The following is a 25,318-nucleotide window of genomic DNA, read 5'->3' as shown; positions in this document are numbered from 1 at the left end:
AATTCTATCCTAAGAATTTATCCCCTGTTTTGGTGAGCAAATCCGATGAAGTGAGCTGTAGCTCACGAAAGCTTATGCTCAAATAAATTGGTTCATCTTTAAGGTGCCACAAGTACTCCTTTTCTTTTTTCAGTATGAGCTATTGCTGATTTTCTTAGAATGTATTTGTATACACTATTCACTAAAAAGTTGGAGTAAATAACCTTCTGACTTTGTGAACTGGTATTTTTGGCTACTCAGTGATTCGTCATTTAAGTTTTATGGTATTTTTTTTAAATTCTCCCTGATTGGATTACTGAAGATCTTTAAACAGGGGAATAATGAATAGTAAATTTTTGGATGGATATTTTGTGAAAGTTTCAAGATTTGCAAACATATTCACAAATATTCATCAATTGCCAGAATACTTGGGAATAATGAATGATATGATCTCACAAATCACAGCAGTCTGAATTTAGAGATTGCCAAAATAATATTCACAAATCCCTTGATTTACTGTTCTGTCACTGGTAGTTGTATATGTGTCAGTTTAAAAAAAAAAACAAAACCCACCATCCACACCCCTTTAACTGCATAGCTACAAACTCACTGCCTTGTAATATTTTCAAAAGTCCCCATCATCACTGCTTTGTATTACTGAAGAAAGTGGAGCTCCAAGATGGGGAGAATGCGGTGTATAAGGTAACCATATTTTCAAAATAAAAAAAAACAGGGACACTTTTTTTTGTGTAGACATTTTTTTTAGAGTCATGAAATAGTCATAGGAAAGTCATTTTTTAAATGTGTGCCACCATAGCTACTGCCAGCTTCTAGCTAGACCATGAAATATGCATATTTTTTGGAGTTGAGGATTCCCCTTCCCTCCCTCCCAGTAACATAGTGTTCTGAATGATTTTATCATGAAACATTAAACAAGTGTATTTTAACATTCACTTTGAGCAAAGAAACAGCTTTGACAGTGTGTATGTGCGATCATTCAACTTTGGAGAATCTGGCCCCTTCTTTTATTCTCTGATAACTGCATAGCACAGTGTTTGTTACTTGTCTGAACATCTTTTGAGTAATGCTGTGCGAAAGACAGGAGTTCCGTTTTGTGAAGATTTTTTTTGGCTCTGAATCTGAGTGAAACCTGAAATTTTTGAAATGCTCTGTGAAGAAAAATTCCAGAAAAAAAATTCATTTTGGGGTGATTGAAATATTTTGTTTCAAAAATGTCATAACAGTCTGTTTTGACGCTGGCAGAACTTTTATCCTGTTTTCCTTCCAAAATGAAATTCTGGGACCAACTAACCAATCTTATGAAGCATTTTGATTTCAAAGGAACCATATATTCCAATGGAATATGGTTCTGTCAAAGTTTCTCTGACCAGCTCTACTTCCGAGTCCACTATTTCTCTGTATAATAGAATTAGACATTAGTTTCATTTTTAGGCTTTTCTAATTATACATATTGTAGAGAAAAACTAAAGCTATACAGTTGTCCTGGATGTCCCCATCCCAGATACTAATTGTTTCCATCCCCCATCAAACAGGAAAACGGGTCTGACTAAGATATTGAGTGAGTTTATGTCTTCTACTTCTGCCTTTAATAGGGATACCGAATATAAAGGACTACAACTCTCCCTGGATCAAGTGACAGCAACAAAGCCATCATTCTCATACGCAAATTCAACTCCAACCATAACGGACAATAGAAAGGGAAGCAAATCACGGCTCTCAAGCACAAAGTCAAAATCAAGGACATCACCGTATCCACAGGTAGCTGTCTTTGAACAACATATTTATATTACAAAGCTTTCTTTACTGCATAACTTGATTTTGGCTGACTTTCAAGCAGGAAATTAGAAAGGGCTGAGGAAAGTACTCCTCAATATGAGTAAAGAGTGGCAGAATTGGGTCCTTAGACTGTAAGATCTTGAGGGCAGGGATGTGTTGTTAATTGTCTGTAAAATACCATGTACAGTATGGTGCAGCATCAATAAATCATCATCATCAATAATACATGGTGGGGATTTCATAGGGGAGTGACAACTGGAGAGTTGAAAAAGCTCTTGGTGTAGCATTTTTGTTGTTTGGTATCTGGGGACTTTGAGTTGTGCCCATTTGAATGATCCAGTTATGGTATGATCCTATTTTTTCTTAAGCTATTTTTCTAGCCCTATAATTATCAGGAGAAGGAAAGGCAGTAGGAAGCACGTGAGTGGAGACTAGTGGTGAAATGTTTGCTAAAAGAAGTGAGTTTCTGGGAAGGGTCAGGATGATGTGGCTTGGTGCACTGGAGGAAGAAGGTTCCTCCAGGCACAAAGTTGTGAATGGAAAAAGGAAACACAGGCAGATGGTGTTAGGTTTCAATAGACGTTAATTCCCTTTTTTTCATATTCAGGCTTACATTTAAAAAAAATCTCCTGACTATTGTGTGGGGTCAATTTTCCAATGGCTCTCCAAAGACACGTTTGCAAAAATCTGTTCATACAACTCTTTGGCTGCACAGAACCCCATATTTGATCAGTAAGGTATGGTTTGTTGAGCATACAAACTGTTGTGGCTACCAAATATTGAGCCCAGTCCTGTGGGCCTTACTCAAGTGCCCCAAGTGGAGATACTTGCATGAATAAGCGGTGCACAGTCAGATAGCTGTGGATGCCTGTAAGGAATCCAGTTGAATACTTGGCTCATAGTGTCACCTCTTGATATGATTCCCCTGCAAGACCAATATTTGCAAAACTGGGTTCTTAAAGTGAGGATCTCGAGTTCATACTGTGGTGCTTAAATAAGTGGCCTGTTTTTCAAAAGTTCAAAAGGACCCAGCAGTTTTAACTTACTGCAGTGAGAGCTGCTGGGTATCAAGCACTTTTGATAATGGGGATACTTATTTGGGCACCTCAGGGTGAACTCAGACTCCTAACTTTGTGAAGCCAGTTTTGAAAATGGCCATTATGGTTACTGTTACTTCATATTTTGATCACATTACACTTGTGTGTGTTACTCAGGACTTTGGTACAGAAAAGCCTTTCCTCTTGAATGCTCCACAATGAACAGTTCTAATAAAATGTGTTTACAATTTCTCAAAATTGTATCTACAAAATATTCCCAATGAGATATTCAACTGTTTTATCTTTTGGACATCTGAACTCATCCATTGTTTTGCACTGTCCCTTGATAGTCAGTGTTCACTACTCTTAGTTTCATCCAAAGGCGCCCCCCTACCCCCCAACTCTCTCTCTCTCTCTCTCTCTCTCTCTGACCTGAGATTAGTATCCGTACAGATTCCTCTTCGTTGCCACCAACACTTTTCGTTTGCTAGCACCTTTAGCAACCCTCATGCATTTGGGCCTTAATTTAGTAGTGGTTATTGCCTGAATGGCTAGTCTCCAATTCAATTTACATCCTTATCACCAGTTAAACTGGTAGTAAAACCAGAGGTTTTGTCATACATAAAGCGGCAACAGTGCTGGTTGTCAGTTTATTGAAAAACAGTCATACTGTATATTATAGCACCCCACCACAAGCAATGCTGGCAGCTTGTCTGTACCTCATCCCTTCCAGTCACTGAATAAACTGTTGAAAGACCAACCAAAGCTGTTGTAAAGAACTTGCAGCAGGTGGTATTGCCTGTGCCCATCAGTTTCCAGCCCACATAATCTGTCACTCAGTTGTGGAGAATTGGAGAGTGACTCAAAAGCATGGTTATAAAATGACGGTAAGGGTTTTGGCTCACATACAGAGCCTGTTTTTTTTGTTTTTTGTTTTGGGGGGGGGGAGATTCTTACTAAAATTAGTGCCATTGGACATGGAGATCCCTTGGGGTTACCCAGCTGTCAGTGGGTATTTTTGATGTGTATATTTTTCTTTTTTTTGCCTTGCTTCCTTACTCTTAGAAGAAAAACGGGGAAAAATATGCTTTACTGAGTGATGCCTGAGAATCTACTCCTTTGCCAGCTGTGTACCACTAGAGCAGCTACGTGAGATGGGGACTGTAAGAAAAACAGATTTTAATAAGTCTCAGTTGCATGGTCATTACTTGGGCAGGAGGAGAGGAGCTCGGCTCACTTAACACAGTGTTAACATTTTTCTCAGACCTCACATTACCGCTGAATAAGGTGGACTAGGGTATTTGCAGAGCAGAATCCTTCTACTAGACTCTTTCACTAAAAGTGACTTTGTCGAATTTCAATTCTTGTCAGAATTTGTTTAATTCAAATTGACTATAGCAGAACAGGGACCTGCAAAGCCTGCCTCAAGATGGGAAAAGGGCAGACCAATATTCATTATGTGATTGTGGGGTTTGCTGCTGTCTGAATGCATTGATCAGTACTCTGCTTGTGAAGCCTGATTAAATACAGGAGACGGGATAAGAGACTGATGGGGTTATTAGAGAAAGGAATGACTGAGTTGGCTAAAGGATGTCCCTTTCCTCCTCCTCTGCCCCATTACTATAAATCTATTTGGGTTCTCCCAAAATCTAGCTCTGGACCTCATTTATTCTATATCCCAAAGAGCTAGCCCTGGGCCTCATTTATTCTGTACACAGGAAATAGCAACAAGATTGGCAAAACATTTTAATTGTGATCGTTTGAACAATTGCTTTGGAGTTTAATCTTCCATTAGTAATGATCATTTAAAGGAAAAGTTGAAAGTTCTCAGCCTCTGATGGAAACATTTTATGGTCAGATTTTGATCAGCCTTTATTGCTTCATCTAAACCTCTTCCTTAGTTCTCTTTGGTGAAGACTATATTCAATAGCTGTTGGGTTTTTAGTAATTATTAGACCATATACTTTTTTTACTGTACCAATAACACTACCCTATAAGTGCACATTAATTATTGCTAAGTTGCCATGCAATTGATGTTGATGCCAATTTTGCTCTACTTTCACTAAAAAGGAATGGTCAGGATTCGTTCTGCAGCCCTTACTCATTCTCACTCAGCCAAATCACCCACTGTTTTAAAGGGCTATGTAAGGACATTAGGATTGGGCCCCTGCTGGACAGCCTCTTATTTGTTTACTGTTTCTTGCTGTAGCCTAAAGCTTTGGCAACTATCAATGTATTCCAAACAGCAAAGCAAAACCCTTTTTTATAGTAAACATAACTCCTGATCTGGTGAAGACTCACCAGCAGTGGGGGTTATTTTAATGGACATGCTGTATTACTTTAATCTAAGCCTTTCACCATCTGTTCTGCCTATAATAGTGAATACAAAAAGAACATATTTTACATTTCAGGGTTACATTAGTAAAAAGTAAGATAAAAGTGATTTAAAAGCATGCATATGTTCTTAGTACAATGCAGCCCGCATCTGTGATGTTTTTTCTCATGGCTAAGACACAAATCAAGAGGAAAAGCTGCTAACGCCGCATCTAGTGAAAGTTTTTCATGGAAAAGAGGACTCCACTCTGAGAGGATTTCACTATATATTTAACAGTTTATAATGATAAAAACCTGAGCAGGCTGCCAGGAAATTAGGTAACTGTAACATCCATCGCATGAACATCTGGCATTGTGTGTGAAGCTGGCTGCTGTTGCTATCTATGGAAGGATGGGGGCTGAGGCCAGAGAGACACTTGTATTCAGTATTATGGCATGAGAGATCAGGTGTGTGTCTGATGGGGGAAAGTGACAAAAATATTGTAGCCTAATACATTTTTATGGCCTCTCTTAAACTAAGCTTTAGATAGCCATGGGAGGATTGATTTCTTCCTCTTTCTAGCCCCCACAATAAAACCCTCCCGAAAATTCTCCTGGGATAAAAGGAGCATCAGTGAGTCCAAAAGATCCCTTGCTGGGTTGATGCTAATCCTCTGATCACTTCTCATCAGGCTGGCACACTGAACTAGTGCTTTGGAAGACAGCTCCAGTGTCTGGAAGTGCCAGGTCAGTCTATCAGGAGCTGGCAGCCCAGCAGGAAGCCGTTGGAGGACTGGAAGTGGTCTGAAATAGATCATTTGAATTCGTAGTTGTTCCTTTTCTGCCAACTATATTTTTAGCTTTGGAAGGTGTGATTGATTTCAGGTGTTGCCTCAGGCCAAAGAAGTCCTTCATCTTGTCCCAACCTTTATCTCCTAATTTGACTAGACAAGCCACATGTCTAAAAAGTACTGCCTGAGAGCAGACACGGAGAAAAATGAGCAAAGCAGAACACTTTCAATTATGCAGGAGCAGTTTCTTTACAGAAAACAATGGTTTCAGTGCTTCTGATTGGCCAGATTGCTATTGAAACCAAATTCAGTTTTCTGTGCCCTTTCATCACTTGGGCTAATTGAGCCTAATTCTAATTTGAGAGGTGCCATTTTCATTTCTGTTTCAGCAGAGCTTGGAGCTGCTGCTTTACAACCCTACTCCAACTACCACTGAGGAAAGTCACACTTACCCACCTAAGTGATCCCCACCTGTGAACATCATGTTCCCAGAAGACATAAGGGTGGGAACGCAGCAGTAGAGACAGCTTGACAATGCCAAGTGGAGAAGCTTTAAAAGAAAATGTTTTAGGTTATGTCTGCCTGTGCTGAGGACTAAGGATATGCTGTCATATACAGGCAGGCTTTCTAGACCATGTGGGCCACAAAAAACTCATTGTGTTAATTTAATTTGGCCCAGGGCCTAGCAGCTGCACCAGATCAGATCTCAGATAACCACCCTTTACACCAAGTACAAAGTCTTGCTGTTTTTGGTTACATGGCTATATCGCCATTACCTGGTGCATTTCTGACACATTGGATATGTGCCCTTTGGAATAGTTCCTTGCTCTGTGAGATAAGTGTGTGAGACCTGTTGAATTCACTCTTATTTTTACCTATGTGAAGAAGATCCCCACAGAAGTCAAACAAATTGTCACTGCAACCTAAATATATATATTAGTGACAAAAACTCTTTCCATGTTGGTAGCAATATAGCGGCATAATAGAGCCAGGAGAGAAAAATACCCATGAAAGCTGACAAAATTTGGAATTTTCCTGTGAGAAATTCTAACGTTTTGTTGTTATCCCAAATTGGAATGAAAAGTTGAAATTTCAAAAACTTTTTTAGAACAGAAATTCTGAAAAATTGCTATTCGGAAATACTGAAATGTAACATTTTGACATTTTTGATTGAAATTAAACATTCTGATCTGGGAATATCAAAACACTTCATTTCTAGTCAGTACATCATTAAACTGCATTTTCCCCATTGTGGAGCATTGCCTCATGGGAATAGTGGTTTGGAAACCTGGTGCCCCTACTGCCCCTTCCTATGGAAAATTTCAGTTTTCCATTGGAAATTCATTTTGACAAAAAATTCCCAACCAGTTTAATGCCAGTTATTTTTCATGTGAAATCTTGGGTTTTATTTATTTATTTATTTATTTTTTCAAAAAAGTATCTTTTTTTAAAAATAAAACACTGAAACCATTCTATTTTTGGTAAAAAAAAAAAAATTCAGTTTTTGAAAACTGCAATCTAAAAACTGAACCAAAAAGCATTTTTTTTATTTTTAGTGAAAACTTTTACTGGAGCATTTTCATTTTTTTGGTTTCCATTTTTGTGTGGAAAATTTTTTAAAAAAAAGTGACCAAAATAAATTTTTATGTTTAAAACTTTTGTTTTAGTTGAAAAGCCGTATTTTTGCCAATTAATTTTTTTATGAAAAAATTTCAAAACAAACTCTATGTCCTTGTCACAGAAAAGTTTGAGGATGTTTGTGCTAGGAAGAGCAGAGAAGAGTTTATTTACTAGTTTGGCTCACAATGCTACACCAATTAACAAAAATTCACAGCTAACTGAAGTCCATTTATGTGAGCTAAGCTAGAGTAAGACATAATATCATGATATTATATCCCAGCTAAGGGTAGTCAACAAAGGCCGAGAAGCCTATATCCCAGGCTCAGAATGTTGGATGGTTTTTCAGACTGGTTTTAAAGAGACTAATTTGTTGCCTCTTATTCCCTCACCTTCATCTAAAACCCTATATATCTGAAAGGGTCTGGTGTCCCCTAAGACTGAGAGATAAATAGGGTTGTACTGGACTGTTAGTCTTTACTCTACCCCGCATATCTTCTACCCGTAAGTCTGTATGTAGGTCTTTTTGCATTGAATTTTCTTTTGTGAACAAATAACAAAACGTGATTGGGCTATGCAAAGCTGCTACCATTACTCGGTTAGACTCATATTAGCCTTTTTGTCAGCAAACAGAGTTCATAACTCAAAATGCTGCAGAAATAAGCAATTAAAAACACACACACAACCCTGCCCCCCTTCCTACCCAAATAGTTCCACTGCTGGAGTTGCACAGATGGTTTAACTTTCCTGAAGTCAAACATATGGTCAGTAGTTTTGATTGGTAAGTGCATTGACCTTGATTCTGTTTGATAATGAAGAGTTTCATAGCAACTCAGTTTAATGAAAGAGACGGTAGCTTATGTTTTTAGGAAAGAGATTTGATTTGTACCAAAAGAAAAGGTTACTGGGTATTTACGGGGGGAGTGAGAGGAGCTGAGAATTACAGGTTCTTTTAAGCATATTGAATAAGAACTAACCCAAACTTTTATCCAGAACCAAACCTAAATTTAATATGTTTTGTAGTTTGAAAAAAATTGGAGATCTTTTTTTCCCTCTTTTTTTCTTTTTAAACTTACAATTTGTGGCATTGATATGCAGTACTAGAGAGATGAGAGTTGCATGTTTGGTCCCATCCCACTCCATGATCTTGGATATAGCTGATGTAAGAAAATGATCCATATATTTTGATGGCACAAATTAATAGAAATATACATAAGCTATAACAAGCATTACTTATTCAGAAAAGCATCCAGAAATTCATATGCTTATCCTAAATGTAGCATTACCTTTAACTCCCGCTAAGCACAAGCCTTGCTCCAACTGGCCCCATATATCTTGCTCCTCCTTGATAGGTCCTGATTCTGTCTGCCTTTTGTGCTCTCCTCCCCTACCATTCAGTACTATTCTCAAGTGGGGGTGACCAGATAACCCTCTTCCCCTGCTCTGGTAAATAGTCTCCGCTTCTGGTAAATAGTCTCCAGTAGTTTGTTTCCTTGCTTTCATGCAGGAGGGCAGTGTAACCCTTTAGGGTCCTGCTGATCCACTGCTTTAAAATTTAGGAGCACTCTGGAGCTTTTCTCCACAGTATTTTGAAATCCCTGAGTGCCCCGGAACCTTCCTTTCCATCAGCAGTGGGTGAGAAAGGAAACTCTGAGAAGACCTGCCACCACAGGTGAGAAAGCGAGATATGTGGAAGGGATAGGGATCATGAAATAGGAATTTCAAAACAGGTTCAATTTTGGTTTGGAGATGAGTGCGTGTCCAGGGCGAGAGGTTATTTCAATCCATTTTAAAACTGCTTTTGAATGGAAGAAGGGAGCTGAAGTATTGAACTATTGAACATCAGTGTTGAATTTGGTGAGCTAGACTTTACAAGTCATAAGAGGGCTTTTTAAAGGGGAGAGGGGAATGTTTTCAGGCTTTTCTAATGTCTGCCTTGTTGGGTATGGGCTCATCACAGAATGCTGTACAGGAAAAGACTGTGAGATGTGTCCCCATCAGAAGAAGAGCAACCTTCCCCTCAGTCTAGTTGCTTATGTTGTCTTGTTCTGGTTTAGTTATGTCTCTGCCTTTCCTTTTGTGTTACAGTATTCTGGATTTCACACAGAAAGATCTGAATCTGACCATGAGAGCCAATGGGGTGGAAGTCCACTAACTGATACTGCCTCTCCACAATTAATGGAACCTGCTGAAAGGCCAAGCTCTCAACACCATGACGTCTCCTGTGCCTATAGACAGTACTCAGACCGCAGCTCTCTCTGCTATGGTTTTGCACTTGACCATTCCAGGTTGACCGATGATAGACATTTCCATACTCAGGCCTGTGAAGGAGGCAGGTGTGAGGCTGGTAGATATTTCCTGGGCACACCGCAGCCTGGAAGGGATACTTGGTGGGGTTCTCGTTCAGCATTGCCCCTGACAAAAACTTCCCCTGAAAGCAGAGAAGCATATGAAAACAGCATGCCCCACATCACTTCAGTTCACAGGATACATGGTAAGAGATAATTGCTGAAATGATGGTATTGCAGTACAGAGGCAGAATTTCAAAGGACTGACTTGAACATGCCCGACTTGTATACATGTGACTCCTGATGTGTGTGCTCAAGTCAGGGTTCATGTGTATGAACTGGGAGTTGTAAAGGTGCAAGTCTGGGTTTTGATGATCTAGCCTAAATAATAAAATATTCTATTTGTTCCATATTTTTTTAACTGTGAAATTTAGTTAGGAACACATAATAAGTGAAATCATAGCAAACATGTGAAGAAATGCTTTTAGCATACGTATTTTATTACCTTGAATGAAGGCTGTGCAAGTTTGGATAGAATAAGAACTAACCCAAACTTTTATCCAGAACCAAACCTAAATTTAATATGTTTTGTAGTTTGAAAAAAATTGGAGATATTTTTTCCCCCTCTTTTTTACTTTTTAAAGTTTTGATCCCTTCCACTGGTCCTGTCTTGGACTAGAAGTAAATATGCTGGATAAAAAACCCAAGGAAGAGTTTCTTCCAAGTAATTCCAGCCAGAGTAAAGGCAAGGAGTATTGGAAACTTCAAAAGAAACCCTGATCTTGATTTGATAGAGTCAAGAGGTTTAGATAAAATTCACATAAACACTCAGAATACCAGGTGCTTATCCAAACCAAATTGTACTTCCAAACTTTTTGAGGGTTATCCATCACAACCTACCTTGTGCTGCAGATGTTTCATATACAAATTAGCGAAAAAAAAAAGCCATGAGAAGCACAGAGATAATTATAGACTATTTGTGGCAGTCCATTGTTGCAGTAATTGTGCATATTGAAAAAAGAACTGGATTGCACCAGTAGGTATTACCTAAAGAACCCATGATAGCACTTTATGTAGGGCCAAATCCTCAGCTTTTGTAAATTGGCATAGCTCCATTGACTTTTAGCATCTGGCATTATAAGTTCAGAAAGAATAGGTACTGTTTCATTCCAATAAGAAAAAAATTATGCGGAGAGAGAAAATGAAATAGCAGATTCAAGGAAATACAGTCTGAAAGAAAGAGAAGGAAGAATAGAGGCCTCTAATTTGCTTTGGTTAGTACTGTTCTGCAGCTTTCTCTTTGTGATAAGCTATGGCACTTCCTTGTATTCTGCTCCCTAATGCTGATATTCATGAGTTCAGCTAGCTTTTTCTTCCCAATATGAGAACCGAGATGTGTGAGTTGATTTCACAGTAGCTACAGACATATATATATATATATATATATATATATATATATATATATATATATATAAATTTCTCATGTTATAATTGTTGGTGATCATGCTCATAGTGTAATGTAAAATACTATTTATGGATATAGTGTAGTTCTTACAGATATGATAAAAATATATTTATCACTTTTTTACCACAGACAATCAAAGAAAGCTGAAAATAGAGCTTGGTTTTGATTTGTTTGTTAGTTTAACTTTTATTCCAGATGCTTCAGATAATTCCTCATTGTATGAAGCTCCACAGATCTATTACAGTGGATCTTCAGCCTGCATGTAGCTTTGGGGGCAGAATCAGACCTCTCCGTCACGATCAGGAAGGGAATGCCCCATGTTCTGAAGAACCTATCAGTTTCATTCTGCCTCCACAGTTGCAGACAGGCAGTTCCAAACCACACTACTACAGAGCATCAGTCATTCCCCAAACAACCCCTCTTTGAACTGACTGGACTTAAAACATTTGAACTTTGCTTCCAGAGCTGCTTCTTTGGGTAAGAATGTGATTTTTCTCTTCTCTCTTTCTGAGGTGTACTTGAGTGGTGATAGTGCATTGTCACCCATGAACAAGCTAATAATGGTGGTCAAAGCAAGAAGGGGAAAGCAAAATTAATGTGCCTTCTACACTTCTCCCCTCTTTTTGTGGGCAGGCCCCTCAGTAATGGTTCATTCCAGGCAGGAGTCACCTAGGCCTCTTGTGCCAGGGCAGGCCATGCTGGAGAAATAGCAAGTGGCAACTCCGCATCTACTCCCCACAAAGATCAGCATCAGAAGATCAGAGCACGGAAGGAGTCAAGGAAAGATACTTCCAAACTACTGGAATCAACCTCTTGTATCTCCTCAGAAAAGACCACACAATATTTCTCATCTGTATCTAAGCTGGAACCATACATCCCTCTTCATGAAGCCTGGAGGATGTCACTAAGGAGAAATGGGTGTCTCCTCCAAAGCCAAGAAAGGTTAAACAAACAAGACAAAAGGTTCTAAAAAGTACCTTTGTCTACATAAAACGTGGTGTTTCTCCCCCAAATGAACTCAGCTCTTTTTCTTTCTTGTAAAGGACACAGCGATCCCCACAAAGGGGGATTTTCTTCCAAGGGTTCTGTGGACTGGACAGTTGATGCATGCCTTAGAAGAAATTATGAGGCCAGTTTGGCCAACCTTGTGGGCTTCAACTGCCTCCAAATATTTTTGCCTGCTCTACCTTTTCATGGACAGATATGTTTTAGCATCTCCTTCTCCTCAAGACCAACGAAACTTGTGGTCTAGGGCCCTTTGTCTGAAAAATCTTCTTGGTGACAGAATTGGTTTTAGATGCATCACTTGATGAACTACATTTCTCAGCAAGAACAATAGGTTACAATACAATGTTCTGCTTCTGGTTTCCCTTGTAGAAAGCACAAGTGCAAGAGAACATCTCTCATGTGTTTCAAAATACTCTCTCAGAATGCATTTTGGAGAACTGACAAACTCCCGGGGGGGGGGGGGGGAGGGAGTAGAGTATTTGGAGAAGACAAAAGAACATTAGCCTTTGGCAGGCAGTAAAGAAGAGAGAAAAAGCCACATTTCAAATATTAAAAAGCCTTTCTTTGTACAACTAGAGGGAAAACCAGTACAGTAGAGAGAGAGAACAGATTGGAGGAAGTTGTAGTTTCAGACAATATCCAGCCTCCTTAATACCATATCCTTTCCAGTGTGCAGAACAATGGCCACTGTTCATATTGGATAAACATGTCCTGGACCTCTCCAGAAGAGATACTCATTAGAATTTCATAAGAGACCTAGACACAGATTCATTTTCTACTCTAACTCAACCTTTCCAGGAAAGAAATGGGAGAGGAAAAAGCTATTTACACCTTCTCTGTATAGATAAGGGGCTATAGAATCAGTCTCCTCTTACGACGAGGGCAAAGACCTATGCTCCATCCTGTTCAAAAAGAGTTATAAAGAGATTGGGCAGAAGCAGCGAAGTGCTGGATTTTAAACATTTGAACACATTTAAAAATAATGGAAATTCAAGATGGAGACTCTGAAATTCATCCTAGCAATAATCAGCAATAATTTTCTGTTGCTTGTAGCCGAAAGGTACATAAGTCCATATTCTACCATTACCATCCCACAGAAAGTTATCATGCTATGTCAAAGGATAACATCACTTCCAACACAAGTCCTTACCTTTTGGATTGTGTGCAAAGACACTAATGGTCCTAATAATAGCTCTCAAACAAGAAGGGAACCATATTTATCCCTTCCTCAGGGTCCCATTCAGAGCTAAAGTGATCCTAGATGCTCAGTGTAAGATTTGGATTCCAAATAAGCATAGGGTGATATTCTTGGAGGAGTGGAAAGACAAACTGTAAACACTCATACAGGAAGTCAGTTGTACTACAGTGCCTCTAGTACAGTCATTCATGTTCCTCCTGGGCATGATAGCATTGTGCATAGATACACTACAGTGGACCACAGACAAACTGAGAACTCTCCAGAATTTTCTTCAGTCCCTTCCATATTCCAAATTATCCCACCTATCAGTGAAAGTAGGAAAAGTGCTTCATAAATCAGACACAGTTATGACAATGCTGCCAGCCTGGAAGAATAGGGCACTTCTTTGAGGGGTCACAGACAATCCAGGGAACATGGCTCTGACAGAAGATGTACAGCATGAGAGCTCAGAACTATTTGTTATGGACGTAGGCAACTGGTTCTCTCCATGAACAATGGGCGTATATTGGCCACGACAGATAGTATATCCACCAAGTCTTTTCTAAACAAGTAAGAACCAGAAAAGGCAAAGCTACTGTCATCTTGGGCAGAGAAAACCTCTGACTTCTTGTGTGACCTCGGGCAAGTTACTTAGGGCTAGATTTTGAGCCACTTACCCTTGAGGATGAACACTTACACATATAATCCATTTGGGACAAATTCTGATACCTTCACTCACATTGAAGGCTTTCTCCATAAGCATCCCCGTGAAGCCAATGGGCCCATTTGGGAGATAAGAGGCTGCTCAGAATCTGGTTGGTAATTTTGCTAAATTTCAGTTCCCCCATCTATAAAATGGGGATATTAATGTTAAGAACTTTGAGAAAGGACTATCTTCTCTTTATTCTTTGTACAGTGACCAGCACAATGGAGTCCTAATCCTGACTGGGTCCTCTGAGTGCTGCTGCAGTACAGATAAATAATAATTCCCTGTTTCGGAAGTGTATATTAAGGATAAATTAATATTTGTGAGGTGCTTGGATACTATGGTGATGGGCATACAGCTAACTGATGTTGCCTTCAGCAGTGCTCCACAGCACAGTATCCCAGCTATGCGCTGAGAGTGGAGTGTATATAATATTTCCCCACAGTTATTAACTTTATCACCCACACTAGAGGCACACTGGTGATAACATCCCATTCTTACAGATATGTGGACCTTAATACAAAGAAGAATAGAAAAATTTATCTGTGTTTACCTGAAAATTTTCTTTCTTTGAGTAATAAAGGTCCACAGATCCTGCCCTCCCAACCAGACAATATTGTTTATATAAGCTGAGGCAAAACATAGCATTCAGTAATTTGCAGAAGTCCTTCTTGGGCTCTGCAATGGACATGCATATTAGCAGGTGTTTTACCAGTTCCGTTATTATATTGTCTCTGTAGTTGGGTATTATCCTCCGTGGCTATGGAAATTCTTTCAGTTGTTAAGTTCTTCAGGGTAGGGTTACTCCCCTCCTGCCAGTGATGGATGGGTCTGGTTCCACCCACTCTACTGTATGCCGACTTGAATGCTCCCTGTAGCAGATCTGTGGGCCTTATTACTTGAAGAAAGGGAAACTTCAGGTAAGCACGGTTAAATTTCCTATTCTAAAGGTTTGAGACAACACATATTCTTGCATTACAAAACTAAGTACAGCGCTAACTTGCTATATCTATGAACACAAAGGCAACTGTTTTGTTGTTTCTCTTTTTTATTGCCAGGCAGCATGTATAATGTGGTATGTAAGACCACACAAAAACCCAGTGTCTGGATTCATAATATACTTTACCGACATCTTAAAGCACAAAAGGGGTTAAAAGGGCAAAGTCTAATAATAATAATAAGAAGAAGAATAAAAATGTATATAGCCTTTTGTGGGCCTGATTTTCAGATGAGCCTCAATCCACTTTCTGATTTTCTCGATGCAAAGAGGTACTTAGACAGCCAAGTGCTGCCAGCTGTACTTGTCATTCACTGGAGGTGCTAATTATACCCTGAAATTACAGACCATCATTGAAAATCAGGCCTTTAGGTTCAAAATCTGATCAAGCAGACTTTCTCCGCAGATCACCCCTCTGAAGAAGTAGCATTACCTGCATATTACAGGTGAGGGTGGTAAATGTACATTGGTTAAATCACGGCTAGTGGCATTAGACCCAGGACTAGAACTCAGAAAGTCTGAATTGCAGTTTTGTGCCCAACTGATGTTTTATATCCTTTGCAGAAGAAATATTGCATTAAGAGCTCAAGCACATACGTTTGGGTCAATTAGCTCAATTGGCGTATTTTGAGAACAACACTTATGTGGTAGGAAGAATGGTCTTGAGGTTAAAGCACTTGACTGGGTTTCAGGGACCTGTTTTGAATTCCTGGCTCTTCTCTGGGCTTCTTTTGTGACCTCGGGGAAGCCACTTAACCTTTCCTTCTGTTCCCCATCTGAAAAATGGAGATAATAGTAGTTACATTGACTCTTGTCTACTTTTTGTGTCAGGGACTGACTGTCTTTTATGCACAATGGGGCACTTATCTCAGTTTGGGTCTCCAGGTGATACTGTAAAGCAAACAATAACCAGAAAGACCAACACAATCCATCATTGCATTAAAAAGAGGACTTTAGATTGTTTACCTTCTTTCTGAGATCCACATACAAACCAAAACTGATGACTTGTTCCCTTTCTTTATCTGTTCTGCAGGGAGAGGACACTGGGATGAGGACAGTGTTGTTAGCTCCCCAGATCCTGGTTCTGCTAGTGAATCAGGAGACCGATACCGTACTGAGCAGTATCAAAGTAGTCCACATGAGCCCAGCAAAATTGAAACGCTAATAAGAGCTACCCAACAAATGATTAAAGAGGAAGAAAACAGGCTTCAGCTACAGAAAACAACCCCTGATCAGCTGGTCTCCATTAATGGAGCAGGGAAAAAGCACTCTATTTGTTTTGCAAACTACCAGCCACAACAGTTGACAGGGGATGTCTGCCGTGTTCCTACAGTTGCCAACACCTCTCCTTGTGAACACATCCAGCAACGAGATGGAAAGCTTATGAGCCCACATGAAAATGACTATGACAACAGCCCCACAACATTGTCTAGGATAAGCAGCCCAAATTCCGACCGCATTTCTAAATCTAGTTTGATACTAGCTAAAGACTACCTGCATTCAGACATGTCCCCTCATCAAGCCACAGCGGACCATCCAGCAGCTTCTCCAAACTATTACACCTCACACAGGCAGTACTTTGACAAGCATGCTTACACGTTAACTGGATATGCTCTGGAGCATCTATATGACAGTGAAACCATTAGAAACTATTCCTTGGGCTGTAATGGATCACACTTTGATGTGACTTCTCACTTAAGGATGCAGCAAGATCCAGCACAAGGACACAAGGGGACATCCGTTATAATAACCAATGGAAGCTGATGTTTTTTCTAAAATATTTTGTGCTCTAAAAAAAATCTTTGAAATATAATTGGAAGATATATAAGTTTTAATGCCCTTGTTGTTACCAGCATTTGATATACCACACTGCACTAGACAGAATAACCTAAGGTACTGGGGATGAGTGAGTTGACATGTTACTGTAAAAAAAAAAAAAAAAAAAAAAAAAAGGAATTGGCATTCAGGGTTATAGTGAATGGAGCTAAAATCAAAGTTGCTGCCACATTATATAGAAAAGAAGATAGAGGAGGTCTGTGTTGGGAGCACATTGTGGCAGGCCGGCTGAGCAATTCATGCATATTGTGTTGGAGTCAGTTGATGAAAATACTGCCAAGGGCCGACTCTCTGAATTGCATGTGCCCCACAGGTCTTAGTCACCAAAACAGCTATGCATTCTTTACATGCAAAAATGTGGATCATATATCTTTTCAAAATACACATAAAATGGGTACGTTAACTGATTTGTTTATTTGCTAAACTCTAGCCATGTTATGTTGCTTAGTGGTGTAAAGTGTCCAGGACTAGCCAAAAGGAAAAGAGAGAGAGATCTTCAGAATTATTACTTTCTTGAATAGCCACACGCATAGTTACACACTTGCTGGACTTGAACGACATAAATTGAGCAACATAGTTATGACTGGCTACTGGACGGCTTGCTCATGCAATATTTAAAAGAAGGAATCAGAAAGGGGGGATTTCTCAGCCTGGTTTTGAGAATATATGATTGTAACGGGAAGATACTTTGAACTGTGATCACATTCTGGATGAGTGCATGAGATGTCTGGTAAAGTGAAAGGGAAGCAAATTAGTGAAGGGAAAGGGGGGAAAGGAGCTGAAATAGAGAGTGGTCCAAGATGAATTAGTTTAATCTCATATAGTGATGTATACCATGTAACAATAAATATGCTGTGAGTTCCAAGTGGCTGAGCTAATCAGGAGTGAGTTAGAACCATAGGAGGAATTGCATAAAATTACTGGAAATTTGGCTGTAAGGACTATAAAACACAACTATATTAATGGAATCATATAAGAGACACAGACAGATAAAGTGAAGACTGCAGGGTGACTGTGATAAATTCAGAGAAAATCTTTGGGATCATTAAGAAAGTGAAGGAGATTGTAAGGACTCAAAGTTGGAAGAGGTAACCTGTTGACTGAAGTGATGGGTGTGATTTTGAAAAAAAGCATACATTCTTGTCTTGTTCACAAAGGAAAATAGGGAAGAGATGTCAGGAACAGTCATATAGTAACCAGGGGAAGAGAGAAAAGATACTACAGGAAAAATCAGGGTCTTGAGAGAATATGGGGAATAAGAAACCCCAGTGTCTGATGACTGACTACAGCATCTGGGCCTGCATGGACCTGCCCTAGATTAAGAGATGTGTCAAATGAGGTAAGTAAATATATTTTAAAACCTCATGATCAGGGAGATACTGTTGGGCTGGAGATGAGCTAATATAACACCTGCACTTAAAAGGGCAGCTCGGGAAGATCATAGTAACAGTCATTGGCACAATCCTTCTTCAAATGATTTCAGTGGGAGCTGGACCAGGCCCCTCCTGATTTTACCAACCTAGAGAATGGACAAGGGGAGGGGGGATGTTATAAAAATGAGATGAGCACTACAGAATGGCTTAATTTGTAATGTAAAGAAGATAGATGTACGGAAGTTTACTTTCAATGGTCATAAAACACAGTCCACCAAGTAGAAGGTTGCTCGGAGAGTTTGGATAGATTACAAAAATATCAATCTCCAAAGCAGGGCTAATCAGTAGCAAAATAATAATAATCTGGGTCACCAAGTAGAGAGTTACTTGAAAACCGAAAAAATCACATAGCCAATTTGGAATACTGATGTATACAGTTCTGATCATTTTGAAGCAGATTGTGATACTCTTACATCACAAGCAATCCCATTTGACTTCAGTGTGATCATTCATAGTGAAAGATACTGTATTCTTCCAGAAGAGAAAGATGTTACAATTTGGCCTTTATTATCTAAAGCTCATAATAGAAAAGGTAGAGCAGAACACAAAGCAGAAAGATAAAGAGAATGAAAGAGATCTAATAAGTGTTTAAATAAACTGGGTTATCTTTGGAAAAGGAAAGATTTAGAGGGAATGTCACTGATGTGCACAATGTTCTGCATGAAAGAGAGGTGAGATAACAGTATAAGGTTATTTGAATTAGTAGCAGATATAAGAGCCAAAGGGCATTAAATGTTAACCAAGGAAAAACGAGAACAAAACAAATTTGGAGAGAATTATATTAAATGAAACCTAATAAGTTGAATGAACTATAAAGGTCATAAACAGAAGCAGCTAGTATAAATAATTTTTAAAAAAGATAAAAAACAAGGCAAATATTTAATGCTGTTGGGGAAAATGCTAACAACTGCTAACTTAAAGGGGTGGATGGATCAAAATGGATTTCTTTCAGCCCAACGATTTTATATATTCCTAAAAAGTTAGGAATGAGAGGGTATTTTTGATAAGTCTAGTTCTGGATACATCTTTATTTAGTTTACACCTATGAATAGTATTAACTTTTTATTTGGAGACTCATTGTACAGTATTAAAGGTGTGACTTGCTGAGTAAAACAGAATAGAAATACATGCTATCATATGTCCCTTGGCATACTGCAGTACATTACAAAAGTGACTCTAAGTAAATATGAATATTATACTAGATTACAGTATGAAAGGCACCTTCATAAATGACTGTACTTCTAACAGTTTGTTTATATATATTCTTCATTTTAAAAAAAGCAAGTAAGCTATGCAATAAAGATTCTCTGTTACTATTTACTGTGATCCCATATAGAATAAAAGTTTCCAAACAACTATTGTTAAATTAAATTTCTCCTATGCTGAGATTTTCCATAGTTTCATTTCACTAAAATGGCAAATGCAGGAAGGTGCAATGTAATAAATATAATATTTAAAATATCAATACAGTGATCTGGTGCCCTTCACCTGCAGCCATGTTGTAAGACAAGCAAGACGAACACTTGCTCATTCCCCATGCAAGATGGAAGCAACTATTGCTCCTCCTTAGTGTATCATTGTCATTGACTGGAGGCACTTGCCTGTTACGGGCTATCTGGTTGGCCATCCTGCTCCCTTAAAGGGCCAGCTTGGAGGGAACAATTTTCTCTGTACTTCAAAGCTGGCAAGGAGCTTTTAATGTGATTTTGAAAAAGTATTACAAATTAATTGTAAGTATAATTATTATGTAAGCACAGGGACCTGCAGCACACTATATCCTGCTTGAGACTAAATGAAAGTCAGTTTGCAACCTTAACTGTAGCATTCATTACTGCAAGTGGTATAACATGTACTTTCCTGTAGGGCACAAAGCTTACACTTGTTCATGACATCAGTGCTTACTGTATGACATACTTTTAATGAACTTCATATTTAGTTCAACTCCCCACTTAACCTCAGTGATAAAATGTAAAAATCCTCAACATCCTTCAAGGAATGTATGTTTAAAAAAAAGAGATGAGCAATTTTGGAAAATTTGAAAATACAAGATACAGTATTTGCTTTGATATTTTTCAAATGTATCATATTAGGTCATTGGTATCACTTTATATCTGAGACATTTTAGGGTATATTTCAGTTCCACAAGTGCAACTAATACTATACTGATTGCACTGTAGTATGCTAGCATTTTATATCGTAATAGCATTATGTCAACAAACATAACACCAAGTGAATATGCTAATAAAACTGCAAACTGCTTATGACCCTTATCAAAAGCTTGTTGAACCCAATGGGAGTCTTTTCATTGAATTCAGTGGGCTGTGGATTAGGCCTTCTATGTCTTCATTTGATGTTAAGAAAAGAATGGAACTGTCTCTCATTTATATACAGTTGCACTCAGTGGGCATAGTGTACAAGTTTAAGGCCACAAGCTTATACAAATTCTTAACTTAGAGTAAGAAACCTTACTCCTCAAGCAGTGCTATTGATTTCAATGGATATTTTTGTGGAGTAAGGTGCTAGTCTAGCAGAATCTGGCTCCTAGTGATTTGGCTCTAGTTTTTTTGTGCACCTGGAAGATGTAACTATGAAAACTGTAAAGGGAAATGCCCCCCAAATGGCATGTACTACTAATGCAGATTGTTTGTTTGTTTTTTCTATACATGCTTTGAATACATTTAGAAAAATGTGGGCAGCGGTGAACATTGGCGGGTGCCAAAGCCCAAGGACATTTTGCGGTTGGCTACTTCTGGGGAGTAGCCAACTTTTTTGATGATGTTCCAAGTACTACCACTCAGTGTAGTACATTTAAAATACAATTTATCCAACACTATTTACTCCACAAAGCCCTCCTCTTATCTGAAGTTCAGTTGTGTCTCTCCTGGCATGAAGCACTTATTCAATAATTTTCAGGATTACCTGAACTACTATTTATCCGAAAGGTATTGAGAAGCCCCCAGAGTGTTCAGGAAATGGCTTTGTGTGGTATTTCTGCCAAAGGCATGGATGCACTGGAAAAGCTGACTGTCTGCTGCAGAAACACCAACTTTTAATTGTAGCGCCAAAGTCCAGCTAACTCCTGGCTATCAGAATGTGGCTTCAGACCTTCCACGTGAAAGTTCCCTTTGGCTTCAATTGGGGTTCCTGTTCACCAAACAATTCTAGGATCAGACCCAGTTGTGGGTATTTTGGAGGCAGTTATGGTTATTGTCTGGTAGCAAAAGTATTTCAATTCAGGTTTATCCATGGAATTCTCTTAAATGTGCACATAGCAGCATAGGGTTGTATCCTGTTCCTATTGAAGGAAATGGAAGTTTTGCTATTGACTTCGGTAAGAACAGGGTTGAGGAATTTATTTCCACACACATCTGCATGCTGGTTAGCCCCAAAGTAATCCAGACTGTGCTATTCAGGTAACTAGAACATTTATTTTATATATTGTTTTATTAAAAATGGCTATTAAGTAATCTGAGTGTCTGCACTTAAAAAAACCCCAACAGTGCTGTACTATTACTCTGGTACCATATACATCATTCAGTTTGTTGTGAATAAGGCACCCGGAGCTCATGGGTTAGCAAAATATTTTTACTGCTCAATGCTCCAAAGGGAATTATTATTTTGGACAAGGAAAATTAAGTAGAATTTTCTGCAGAATGATGAGTGACAGTGCAGCTCCCTTTCCCCAAAAGCATCCTTGGAGTGTCTGACAGTGAAAAATTACATGCGAGGAAATTTAACTATGGTGTTCAGTGCATGCACACAATGGTTGTGTGGATAAATCTTGGCTCCAACTGGTAAGAATGCACCCCTTTCTGAAAGAAGGTTAATTTATGGCTCCTGCCATGAGACTATACTTGAAAGGAAAGATCAAACATATAGGCATTATAGGAAGAAACAAAGGTTTTTTGGCTGGTTGTATCCACTACTTAACCTCTCCTTTCAAATGGTAAACATAGAATTCTAGGGTTTAAAATTTTTATTTATTGAAATTTTGAGTGCATGTGATTTTGCTCTTAGACTCTACAAAGGTAGGAAATTTGGAAACACACAAAATAATCTCATTAACACATTATAAAACAGTACAGCAGTTCCATTTCTAAATAAATAAAGTCAATGGGGAAAAGTTCTTTTAAAGCACTGTAATTTTTTCCCCAATGGTAAGTATTTCAGCACATAAAACTAGAAAAAGGCACTTCAGAAATAATGACATGTTCATATTTGTTTTGACCAGCATATTTAAAAAACCCAAACAAACCCCAGCTCCCCAAACCCAATGGATTATATTTATGAAAAAAGACAAAGATTGCCAACATTTCAAATGCCATGCCTTGCAATGTATAGGTTCTAGTGACACTGTAGCATAACATCTGTAATTTGAAGTTTTCCTTTGGAATGTAATGTAGGAAACACAATTTAGCTATGTTAACAATATCTTGCAAAGTGTTCCCATTTATAATTATTTATATTGTAAATAGCTTTCTGAAGTAAATTTGAAGTTAATGTGCATAAGATGTATTTATTATGTGAAGATTTTTTTGGTTTAAAATATAGTTACCAATATGCAGTTTTTGTCTGGTTTCATGAGTTTTTAAGCAAAGGACAATCCTTTACATGGAAACATTTTCAAGAACGAATTTTAATCAGCTTATGAATACCTAAGAATTTAAAGGATGTACAGGAGAAATTACTTAATTGGATTCCATTGGCTTTATATTTGAACAAAGTTTATTGAAATGGTACATAGCACTGTTGGCACGTGCCTTTGAAATTCATTGAATCTAAATGAAGCATAGTTACATTTATTCTTCATTTATAATTTGCAGTTTATAATCCACTTAAAATACCAAAACCAAGGACCACTGGATGCTAGGATATGGTGAGGCTGAGACATATCAGTAACTCGCCAGTTATTAGCAATATTATACACACTGTTTAGCATTTGTATTATGGCTGCTGTACTGAAGTTCCATCCACGGCCAATGCCCAGTTCCTGGTATGATTGGGTCTTCCCCTCTCCCTGGAAGCTTTGGTGGCTGCAGTCCACCTGTCTCACCTTACCTGGAGTCCCTACAGCGTGTTGACTGCAGGCTGCAAAGGGAAAGCGCTATTGCAAGCCTTTGTGGGGGTAATTAAGATTAGTTGCACAGTATCTAGGGACACATGCTTCCTGCAGCTACAATCCCCACATGCTACCTCTGCTTCTTCAAGCCCAGCAATGGTTGTTCTGGAGAACGGCAGTTCTGCAGAAAAGGACCTGGGGATTACAGTGGATGAGAAGCTGGATATGAGTCAGCAGTGTCCCCTTGTCGCCAGGAAGGCTAAAAGCATACTGGACTGCATTAATAGGAGCATTGCCAGAAGATTTGAGGGAAGTGATTATTCCCCTCTATTTGGCACTGGTGAGGCCACATCTGGAGTATAGTGTCCAGTTTGGGCCCCCCACTACAGAAAGGATGTGGACAAATTGGAGAGAGTCCAGCGGAGGGCAATGAAAATGATTGGGGGCTGGGGAAAATGACTTACGAGGAGAGGCTGAGGGAACTGGGTTTATTTAGTCTACAGAAGAGAAGAATGAGGGGGGATTTATGTCAGCCTTCAACTACCTGAAGGGGGGTTCCAAAGAGGATGGAGCTAGGCTGTTCAAGGTGGTGGCAGATGACAGAACAAGGAGCAATGATCTCAAGTTGCAGTGGGGGAGGTCTAGGTTGGATATTAGGAAAAAATATTTCTCCTAGGAGGGTGGTGAAGCACTGGAATTGGTTACCTAGGGAGGTGGTGCAATCTCCATCTGTAGAGGTTTTTAAGGCCCGGCTTGACAAAGCCCTGGATGTGATGATTTAGTTGGGGTTGATCCTGCTTTGAGCAGGGGGTTGGACTAGATGACCTCCTGAGGTCTCTTCCAACCCTAATCTTCTATGATTCAATGATTCTATAATGGTTTATTTGCTGTGTATCAAGTAGGAGGAAGAAGGATTCTGAGCCAGAAGGTTGGAGTGGAAGGATAAAGAACCTGAGGGTGGGGAAGAGGGGTTTCTGAGCATGAGATGGGAGGAGTTGTGAGCTTGGGGAGGGTGGGAAGAGGAAGGTGTCCTGAAGCATGGTGCTGTGGGGGGAGTTAAGAGCTGGGAAGAAGGGTTCTGAACTATGATAAAGTTGGGAAGGAAAGGTGGATATTCTAAGGTAGGGTATGAGGGAGGAGCTAAATGTTGGGTGTGGTTGGTTGAGGTGTTTTGAGCAGTGAGTGTTGTGTTGGAGGTAGTCTAGAAGATTTAGGGGGCTGTGTAGCTGGGAGGAGGTGATGGGTTGAGTGTGGGTGAATGGTGGTATGTGTGGATGAAGGGACATGGGTGAGTGGAAGCTGGTAGGATAGGAGCTACCTTGGAGTGGGTGAGAGAGAAGTTAGATGCTGGAATTGGAAGAAAACTGACAGTCATAGAGAGTGGACACTGTTAATCCACTCCTGTTCTTACTGTAAAATGTCACAACTTTTCAGTGTGGAAAGAGGGGTGGGGAGTTAAGGAGCTGGGGAAAGAAGGAGGGCTCTTTTCCTCCATTGTCCCCATTAGCTTCTCTCATCCCTCACCAAAATCCTTTCCCAGGACACCTCTCCCTGGTCCCCCAGTTTTTTAATGTTGAAAATCTGCTTGCATTAGAAAAGTAGGAGACGTGAGAGTGAGGGCTGCTGGTAAGGAGGAAGTGGGGCTTTTAGTTCCTGTAGCCCCATTAATTATTTTGGGCACTTTTTTTTAGGTTACTACATTATGAGACAGTCAAATAACAAAAGTTGTGAGAACTCTGTGACCTTTTACTGCCATATTCTTACCTCTGGCTGTGAATTGAGGGGGTACTTTAAAGCTGCAAAATCATCTCAGCA

General features: G+C 39.2%; 1 protein-coding gene across 3 annotated transcripts in view; it reads left to right on the top strand.

The window, feature by feature from the left end:
• Positions 1 to 22,990, top strand: part of SIM1 (SIM bHLH transcription factor 1) — a 64,255-nt gene extending 41,265 nt beyond the window's left edge. For 2 of the 3 annotated variants that reach the window (XM_074948153.1, XM_074948155.1), the window contains 3 exons: positions 1,593 to 1,758; positions 9,623 to 10,028; positions 16,209 to 22,990. In XM_074948153.1, coding sequence (XP_074804254.1) covers positions 1,593 to 1,758; positions 9,623 to 10,028; positions 16,209 to 16,939 — 1,303 coding nt within the window. In that variant the 3' untranslated portion in view covers positions 16,940 to 22,990. The remainder of the gene's footprint in view (positions 1 to 1,592; positions 1,759 to 9,622; positions 10,029 to 16,208) is intronic. The other variant, XM_074948154.1, reaches the window with a different exon arrangement.
• The last annotated feature ends 2,328 nt before the right edge of the window (positions 22,991 to 25,318 follow it).

The sequence above is a fragment of the Natator depressus genome, chromosome 3, assembly GCF_965152275.1.
Source record: "Natator depressus isolate rNatDep1 chromosome 3, rNatDep2.hap1, whole genome shotgun sequence".
NCBI classification, from domain to species: domain Eukaryota; kingdom Metazoa; phylum Chordata; order Testudines; family Cheloniidae; genus Natator; species Natator depressus.
The sequence above is the reverse complement of the archived record's forward strand: the minus strand, read 5'-3'. Positions and strand labels throughout refer to the sequence as shown.